General features: G+C 44.6%; 1 protein-coding gene across 1 annotated transcript; it reads left to right on the forward strand.

Annotated features, from left to right (window-relative positions):
* Positions 1-213: 213 nt before the first annotated feature.
* On the forward strand, positions 214-2,677 carry EYB26_003778 (uncharacterized protein; the record flags this gene model as incomplete). Its single annotated transcript, XM_054263072.1, has 2 exons — positions 214-597; positions 647-2,677. 2 exons carry the CDS (start codon positions 214-216, stop codon positions 2,675-2,677), a joined length of 2,415 nt encoding a protein of 804 aa, XP_054119047.1.
* Positions 2,678-10,717: the final 8,040 nt, after the last annotated feature.

Here is a 10,717-nt window from a genome sequence, read left to right on the forward strand (position 1 = left end):
GTGGCCTAAGCCCATGTAGACCTTACATGTATATCTACTACCTCCGTGCCCCACCACATTCTCTTCTTGCTACCCCGCTCTCAGTCAATGCCGTCGCCCGACTTCTGAATATGAACAGACGATCTGAAAATAATCGATTAGATCTGCTCTACTCAGTTCTCGATATTTCCGACAACTTGGATATACCAGTCAGGCTTCTACCATTTATCCTTCATGGATTTCCTTCTAGATTCCAAGAGAAAATATGGCAGTTTATCCGGGGTAGATGAGAAAGACGTCCATCAAAATCTCACCATACAATGCCTAGAGGTCATGCAGCACAGTTTGAGGAAGAATATCTGCAATTTATCAAGTGATGGCACACAGCGCATAGAGATTGATACCGATTCTATCAACCAGTATCTACAACCAGAATTGCAATACTCATGTCGTTATTGGGTACAGCATCTGGCACAATGCAAAGACCCTGTGGCTGAGATGAATAGTGCTTTATTATTCCTCCAGGAGCATTTTCTTCACTGGATAGAAGCAATGAGCATTATGGGTTTTGCACCTGAGGTAGTGGGAGTAATTGAGAAATTGCAGTCACTCATACAAGTAAGTTCCTAGGAAAGATTTTCTGCGAGTATGAATGCTGAATATTTAGAACGACAAAAACTCTAGAATATCAGAGTTTCTATATGATGCAAGACGATTTCTCTTGAAAAATAGATATATAGCTGATACTTCGCCTCTTCAGCTATACTGTTCAGGACTTGTGTTTGCTCCAACAAAATCAATAATTAGAAATAAGTTTGACAAAGAGCTGCCTAGTTGGATATGCAGGTTGCCAAAGGTCGAGGAAGATTGGAGTGCAGAACTGGAGACGCTTGAGGGCCATGAAAGCTGGGTGCAGTCGGTGGCATTCTCACCGAACGGGCGACTGCTGGCCTCCGGTTCCCACGACAAGACAGTCAAGCTCTGGGATCTAGCGACTGGCGCCCTGCAACAGACACTCGAGGGCCATGGAGACTCAGTACAGTCGGTGGCATTCTCACCTGACGGGCAATTACTGGCCTCTGGTTCCCACGATAAGACAGTCAAGCTTTGGGATATGGCGACCGGTGTTCTACAACAGACAATTGAAGGCCATGAAAGCTATGTACAGTCAGTGGCATTCTCACTGGATAGGAGACTGCTGGTCTCTGGTTCTGACGACAAGACGGTCAAGCTTTGGGATATAGCGACCGGTGTTCTACAACAGACACTTGAGGGCCATGGAAACTACGTGCAGTCAGTGGCATTCTCACCGGATAGGAGACTGCTGGCCTCCGGTTCCCATGACAAGACAGTCAAGCTCTGGGATACGGCGACCGGCGTCCTGCAACAGACGCTGGAGGGCCATGGAGACTCAGTGTGGTCGGTGGCATTCTCACCGGACGGTCGACTGCTGGCCTCCGGTTCCCATGACAAGACAGTCAAGCTCTGGGATACGGCGACCGGCGTCCTGCAACAGACGCTGGAGGGCCATGGAAGCTTGGTGTGGTCGGTGGCGTTCTCACCGGACGGGCAACTGCTAGCCTCCGGTTTCCGCGACAAGACAGTCAAGCTCTGGGATACAGCGACTGGCGCCCTGCAGCAGACACTCGAGGGCCATGGAGACTCAGTGTGGTCGGTGGCATTCTCACCTGACGGGCAACTGCTGGCCTCTGGTTCCCACGATAAGACAGTCAAGCTCTGGGATACAGCGACTGGTGCCTTGACTAATACCCTGCAACAGAAGCTTAAGGACCATAAAGACTCAGTATGGTCGGTAGCATTCTCACCAGATGGGCAACTACTGGCCTCCGGTTCCCACGATAAGACAGTCAGGCTTTGGGATACAGCGACCGGCCTTCTGCAACAGACACTTAAGGGTCATGAAAGCTGGGTACATCCAGTAGTATTCTCACTAGACGGGCGACTACTAGCCTCTGGTTCCCGTGACAAGACAGTCAAGCTCTGGGATACGGTGACTGGCACCCTGCAACAGACGCTTGAGGGCCACGGAGGTTGGATGCAGTCGGTGGCATTCTCACCGGACGGTCGACTGCTGGCCTCCGGTTCCCATGACAAGACAGTCAAGCTCTGGGATCTAGCGACTGGCGCCCTGCAACAGACACTCGAGTGTCACGAAGACTCGGTGTGTTCGGTGGCATTCTCACTGGATGGGAGGCTGCTGGCGTCCAGTTCCGACAAGACAATCAAGCTCTGGGATACGGCGACCGGCGTCCTGCAACAGACGCTGGAGGGCCATGGAAGCTGGGTTCAGTCGGTAGCATTCTCACCTGACGGGCAACTGCTGGCCTCTGGTTCCCACGATAAGACAGCCAAGCTCTGGGATACAGCGACCGGCGCTCTGCAACGGACGCTACACATAGAAGGTGTTATTACTGACCTAAGATTTTCCAAAGAGGGTCCATTTCTGGAAACAAATCTGGGATCCCTAAGCATCGAGCCATCAGGCAAAAGCATTTTCGTCGAGGCTAAGACCCGAATTCAGGTGCTTATCTTAGATAATCAATGGATCGCTCTCCATGGCAGAAAGGTTCTATGGCTTCCCCCTCCCTATCGACCACTATGTTCAGCGGTGAGAGATGGCACGGTGGCCCTTGGGCACGCTTCAGGGCAGATTTCATTTCTCAAATTTTGTCAATAAAGAGTATTGCCCAGGAACACAGATTGTAGCTTTGAACTCTTCATTTATGCACTAATCTTACCGCAATGCAACAATTCCACCATTTTCGCTACACCATTAGCGAGCTATACCACCTGGCAGGTTCAGGATTGGAAGCTCTAACCAAAATACCTGATTGGTTTCTACTTGGAACCAATCAGGGTTCGGGTTAGGGCTATTTTTTTACTAACAAAAATCTAGGGTTCGAGGGTAGCAACCATTCACCGAAAAACCTAGCAACCAATCAGCTTTTTTATAGCAATGCCCGCGAAACTTGGACTAATTATTATTTGACTATTTATTCACAAATCCCTGTAATTTTTATTACCATTCACCCAGTTGATATCTTGTAGACGTGTAGCAAAGTTGATAGGTTTAACAATGAAGTTTTGGTTGGGGTACACGGGAGCTAAATTAGGGTTTAGTATCATACCATCCACGTATTATAGAATAGGGGCTGAATCTAAGAATCATTTTCATTTCCCACTATTATCCATTTTAACCATTCGACAGTTATTTAGATAGTATTATAGCTATTTTACTATTTCAATAATCTAATAGCCATTCAGCTGACTATTCCGCTAACTATTTAGACAGGCATTTTAATCTTTTTATAATACGATCTCCATTCCAGTTATCAATCACTATGACCAACCTAGGTCCATTCCAGAATGCGTATTTTGAACGACTTGCTGATTTCCTAATTGTGATATGCTGCGAATGCTAGTATGGTGTTTGGCCTAGCTAGATCGAAGGCTATTTATAGCGTGTCTACCAGCATATATCACCCATGATCCGGATCTAGCTTGGTGATGAGATTCGCAGCTAGCCTGATATCGCTATTAATCCCATCGAATTGGAGATCCCATTCACCCGAACCCAGGCTATTCCCTAGCTTATAGGTCTATTTAATAGCTAGCAATGCTAACTATCACCTTAATTATGTTTATATATATGTTAAAGCATAGAGATTATGCGCTATCATTGGTATCAGTAGCATGGCTGGAGCTAGACTACCCAGAAAGACTAATCTACGCGATCTACCATGCAAAGTATTAAGCAGCAGCAGGAACAGGCATGTCGACTAGTCCAATGCCAGAGACTATTCCCCTAAAAGACTGGGTCCCAGTATTTCGCTATTATCAATGAAAAAGAGGACACCCATCCCATTCTTACCACAGTGAGATCCAGGATTTAGGAATAAGCTAGCCAGTGGTATGCTGAGTATAAGAAGTAAGCTATTAAGCAGATTTAATAGGGCCATATGGATAAAGCTAATCTGTAGCTCTGTTAAACGGGTTGAGTACCATATTTAGATTCATTTTCCAGCACCCAGTTGTTAGAATATATCGAGATGCCCGCTATGGATGACCCAATAGATCTATCCCCCACTGCCAATCTCAACGAACGTGCTATCTAGGCTATATAGACAGCTATAGGCCAGGTGGGATAGATCAGCCAGCAATTAGTTATCCACACCAGTGTATTCGTATGTATGGAAGCTATCTGAATAGAACAGCATTAAACGTGATATCAGTTATTAAAAGCATATCAAGATCTAGAGACTATGAGCGAGCGTATTCGCCTATAGCAGTAGATATTGATGTTTTTTTAGCAGATCTAGGACAGCGTATCCAACAAGAGGCATCCCCTATATTAATTCATCCCACAACAGCAAGTGGCATGGAATCGATTAGTACAGATTGCTCGTCCTATTATTCGACCCCAGAATCCTGGATAGTCCATTATATTACAAGCCGGACAGCGGCGTCTATAGGAACTCAGCCCAACCCCCGTATCGAGCGAGTCGTCTAGCTTGGACGAGGAATCATTCACTGATGATGATGAGACGGATGAGGATATCTACTAGAATCCTATACTGGAGAGCTTCACTTCATTGTTAACCCCCATCCAGCAGGCGTGTTTAGATTTTTGTATTGAGCTGTTGAATCAGTGTGTGGTGTATTGGGAATACGACTGTGTATTAGTATGCGCCATGGCCATGTTAGGTGTTTGTGATCAAGATGAATAGCGGACTCTAGAGGATTACCTATCTATCTTGTCTAAAATGATCAAGTTGGTCTGGTTCATGGTAGTGCGTAAAGCTATAGAATTAGTAGATTATAAAGAGGAGGCTAAGCCTACTAGCTCTATACTGGACAAGGACTAGGACAGCATATACAGAGGATCTCTATCCCCTAGTCCCACTACATTCAAGAAAGGATGTCTGCAGTGGGTAACGCAGATGATAGACTGATTTATAGTGCGTGGATCCTAGAGCCCCATGCAGTGGATGTTAGATTTATGGACATATAGATTGAAGATTTATTATAATACTATGACTGAGGGCCACATTACATGGCAGAATCATGATGAACTGTTATATAAAGACATTAAATTTATGATGCGGTAGTTCTATGGCATGATCAACCACACAGTGCAGGATGCGTAGTAGATATTACTAGAGGATTTACTACAATGCGCCTTTAATCAGGTACTAGCTATTCCATAAGATTAGCTGTATAATAACCTATTCAATAAAGATCCCTAGTGGAGTTTTGTGCAAGATCCGCGGACCCTATAACCAGTAGATGGCACGAGCTAGTTATAACAGCATATCTAGGATTATCCCATATTATATCGTCAATTTATGTAGGTGGATAGACAAGGAATCTAATATATACGATGGTAGGCATTCTATTAATAGGTTACTATATTTTTAGAAAAGCTATTAGTAGCAGTGCAATTCACATAGGGCTAACTAGCTCGTGTCCTAGAGTTGTTAAGCATTCGATATAAGAACAGCTACATTAGTAGGATCTGGAATATGTTTATTAAAGATAGTATGGTGGTATTAGTAGCCTGGTATTATAAGGGTTATCAGATTAATAGGGACGTCAAGATTATCTATTGATATTTACCATAAGAGGTAAGGGAGCTGCTGGTATAGTATTTATAGCTGGTATTACTATTTCAACAGCGTATTAACGCATGGATGCATCAGCAAGAGGATATCAATCTCTATATCTAGGCATCCGCGCCATAGGAACCCGCGTGGACCTCAGAATAGATGCGGTGGATATTACAACGGGAGAGCACTATTAGATTATCTAGAGTCACGTTGAATATCGCGTCATACCGTGCCATTGCTATTGCCATTAGCTACCGATATATGCGCGCTGGCTAAGCATTTATCCGCTATGGTCCTCATTCTACCACAGAGGACGATGCCTATGAGGATGAGGTATAGATTATAGCCGGGATTGCAGATGAGCAGACCAGACACAGCTCCTACGTTGCTGGAGCCATATATGCGCGGGAAACCACTAAATGAGCTGGTAAGATGGCGGATTAACGACAACGATTCCAGTAAAGCAGCCAGGAATAGCATCAGTTTTTGGGATTCATATCTGCTATTAGAGCTGGTTGCACAGGCATGATCATCTTATTCTAGGATACCACCCAGGCCAGTCAGAACAAGCGATGGAGCTGTACCTAAGCTATAGATATCGACAAGTTATTATAGCAGATAATGGGACCATCTGCAACATTCCATAGCAGCTAAAAAGCTATTATCTAGGCCATCATCCAGCGCCAGAGTCCTATTGTTGCTATTATGTCTACTGGAGCTGGCAAGAGTTTATTATTCATGTTACCCGCGTGGATAAGCCGTGGGGGCACCACCATTATAGTGGTCCTATTAGTGGCATTACGGGCAGATATCCAACAACAATGCCGGGTATTAGGGATATTATGCGTGGAATGGGATTCTTAACGTCCTGTCGATAGAGCGGCCATTGTATTGATAACCCCGGAGTCCGCGGTCAGTGAGACATTCCAGACCTTTATTAACCGAAAGCAGTGGACCAAGGAGCTAGACCGAATCATGATTGACGAATGCTATATTATATTACAGGAAGGATATGAGTTCTAGAAGCAGATAATGCAGCTAGGAGCATTAGTCTGAGCTGAGACGCAAATTGTATTATTAACTGCTATATTACCCCATGATCATGAAGCATTATTATACTAGCGAATGTATTTGAATCCCCATACCATCTAGTGGTTCCGTAGCTGGACTAGCTAGACCAACGTGACATATCAAGTCATTGCGATTGGGGCCAGGGAGCCATCCCATGATACGAATGAGCTAATGATTTGGTGGATTTAATAGCAAGTTTGGTAGCTTACAGAGAGGAACATAGTAATATATGCTAATATAATTACGACAGTACAGCAGATAACACATGAATTGTAATATCCTGCATATTATAGCAAGATAGTAGATAAAGCTGGGATGTTAGCATTATTCTAGAAGCAGAGCCCTAGAGTGATTGTGGCTACCAGCATGTTAGGCATAGGAATTGATATCCCAGATATCCAGCTGGTGATCCACGTGGGCCAGACGCGGTCATTGTTGGATTATGGACAGGAAAGTGGACGCGCTGGATAGGATAGAGATGCCAGCCAGGCCATCATGTTGATTGACGGCCACGGACAGGGTTAGGGTGATCTGCCCAAGGTGGATGGGCGGGTAGAGGAATATATCACAGGGGGTTGTCGACAGCGGGCATTAGATCAGTATTTGGATGGGACAGTAGACGGATATATATAGCAGCAGTATGATAAGGGTGAAGCTATATGCGATCAGTGTGCCAGTTGATATACTGCTAGTGATTCCAGTAGTGATTCCAGCAGTGATTTGGCCAGGCATTTAGCTAGTGATTTAGCTAATTATTTAGTCAGATATTCTACAAGCCATCCAACTAGTGATCCAGCCTGCTATTTCACCATCAGCCTGAATGCCAAGCCACCCACTAGTTGATATAAACGAGCTATTTTGCCCAGTCTGATCCTACCGATGGCCAAATATTACAAAAGTCCTATATTCCTATCCACTGTTCATTACCAGGCTCCTATTCAACGACAGAGTCAGCAGACAGAGGCTGATAGACAGGAAATCGAGTTCATCCGGGAGCAATTTGACCGGTGGGCTGGGCAATGTGGATTGTATGAGATGATACAGCACACAGCCAACCATGAGATAGAGGATTGTCCTTATCCCCAGGCCCTCATTGCATAGTCGTGGGTCGACCAGGTGATCCGTCAGGTGGTTGGTCAGTCCTGGGGCCATGGATCGAGCGGTTATGAGCCATATGCGGCATGTTTCCAATGCCATTCCCCCCAATGGATATGCCAATAGTGGGAGAGCAACGGACATGGTGGCTACTAGAAGACCAGACGGCGGTGTCAATATTATCAGACTGGGATCCAGATCATAGCGCAGTTATTACATGGACCGCAGCAGCATCATATTCGTGCTGCATGGCGACGGAGAATGCAGGATCAGTCCCCGGCCGTGGACGTGGATGACGAGTGGCAGTTGATCCGGTATTTCCAACGGCGGTTTGGACGACGCGGAGAAGAGCGTAGTGGATTGGTGGTTGAAATGAATTGGATGTGTGGGTTTGTGGAACGAGAATTAGCGGTCGAAGAATCGCTGGTAGAATGATGTATATATCCACGTGAGAATGTCCCATGATATACATGCCAGGCATGGTTGATTCACCAGCCGGACGTTGTTAATATATATATATCCGTTCCCAGACTTTGTTTATCCCCCGAATCCATTCCCCACGCAGAAAGACGGTTTTGCACCCCAGATACAGAAGCATGATATTGTCATTAAGAGATGTTTTGCACCCCAGGTGCACAAGCACGATATAGCCATGAAGAGATAGTTGTGCACCCTGGGTGCAGAAGCATGATATAGCGATTAAGAGGTGGTTTTACACCCCAGGTGCAGAAGCACAGGATTAGCGCCAAGGCAGTTTTAGAGAACAACATATAACCCAACTTGCACGTAAAGGGAATAGTAACCCAACTTGCAGGTAAAGGGAAGGGTTTAACCCAACTTGCAGGTAAAAGGAAGGGTTTAACCCAACTTGCAGGTAAAGGGGGGGTAACCCAACTTGCACATAAAGGGAAGGGTTCAACCCAACTTGCACGTAAAGGGGTGGCCCCATAACTTTAACCCGAGTATCCCATAACTAGGCCTCGCCATGGGCCACCCGTGGGTAGGAATGTAGGACCTATTACCCGACCCGTGGGTAGGAGCCTGAAAAGATTACCCAAACTTATCTACCCATGGGTAGGCACTTGGGACCCGTGGGTTACCTATAAACTACCCATCTGTGCATAATTTCCTAATTGGGACATGCTAAGATGCATAAATACTGCTGACTCATCCACGTAAGATAGTGTATCTTACAGCTGTTCTGGTAATTCCATCTTCTTTATTTGTTCTTGATGTGACAGCCGCAAGACCAATGAAGCGATCAATGAGGCGATAGAGATATTGCCGGGCGGTGAAGGATATTGCCGAGCGGTGAGAAGCCCTCGACGGGGATTCCCAGTGATTCCTGATTACCCGATTAGGCACCGCCAGGGGGTATTTATATAGAGGATTTGTGTAGCGAGCCCTTTTTCTTCTTTTTTCTTTCCCCATGCTTGATATTGTCTGTAGACGCGGTGCACCTAGATAGCTTCAATCTATGGTTTTGACCATTGTCATATAATATCAAGCCTCCCTTTTTCTTTTTATCTCTTGTAAATCAGTATAGCAGACCTTGATAGCGTCTTGCTCTGATTAAGAGACTTCTTCTTTTTCTTCTTCTTTTTTCTTTTTATATCCTAGTATGCTTGTATAGTATATGACATCATCTATCACGCTCAAGCTAGAGAACCCTCTTTCTTTTCTCTTTTTCTTATTTCTTTTGTGACGTTTACTATCGAATAAGATAGCAAAACCTGGTTACGACGGTGCTGGAATGGCATCGAGCATAGGAGCGCGGTAGGATAAACAGTGAGAACGCGCTTCTTAATGTCTGACCTTTGAATTGAACAACCCTATTCTTGGTGAACTAGATATGGCAGGGGTAATAGATTCTCTAAACTATGACATCTTTCTATAGTTGTATACGGACTATCTTGATGAGCTTTTTAATAGCCTCTACAAGCATCTGAGCAAGCTAGAAGTAAAGGCTAGAAAAGCTGCGGAATAGGACTATAATGAGGATTTGGTGGAGGAGTAGCTGGAAGAGATTTCTACATTAAAGAAATATGTAAAGCAGCAATGAAATGCTATAGCTAAACTAATTTAGGAGCGCGATGAAACTTAGCAACAGCTATATAAGGCAGAATAATAGGGCTATAAAGAATCTATACCCGCACTAGCTTCAAGTAGAAAAAAGAGCTTTAAGCTCCCTAATAGAAAGCGTCTTGTTAATAGAAAGAATTCTAAATTTAAGTTATGATTAATTGATATTAAGAATAAGTTAGAGGTTAATGCTGATTATTATCTAACTGCCTTAGCATGTATGCAGTATATAAAGAATATATGTAAAGAAGAAGCAGTAGATTAATTAGCAAAGCTTACTGTAGTAGAAGCAATGAGACGGACATATAAGTATCTGTATACAGCCTAGATCAACACACCCAACTCGACTACGCCGTACACCGCACGTCTTATATATAATCCATACTAAAATCTTATCCTTATAACAGTATGCTATTAACATCTACAGGCAGGTTTTATAGACTAGTAGAAAAATCAGGAGGACGATGCCGAGTATGGATGGTATCTCTATAGGATTATTAAAATACCAACGGAAAAAGTACTGCAGATATATAATAGATTGTAATATACTTAGAGTTTAGCGCTCATACAGTTGTAAACCAGCGAGTTAGCGCTTCGCAGCTTCTTTGTAAGTATAAAGATTGTGGACTCACCGCAGTACCAATATAGATTCGGAGTCTAGGATTTAGCTCACGTTCTTGTATGCTGTCCTCTCCACACCGACCTACATATAGAGACGCTCTGGAAAGAAGGACGCGAGACTGATTACTGGAGGCTCCTCAGCGAGCCTCGTTGGGTACGCAGGAGCATTGAATTCGTGCTGTGGACTGGGCTTTTGACCTAGTTCTGATATATGGTTCTCCCAGTATAGCGCTCTCAGAGTG

The sequence above is a fragment of the Talaromyces marneffei genome, chromosome 3 (genome assembly GCF_009556855.1).
Source record: "Talaromyces marneffei chromosome 3, complete sequence".
NCBI lineage: Eukaryota > Fungi > Ascomycota > Eurotiomycetes > Eurotiales > Trichocomaceae > Talaromyces > Talaromyces marneffei.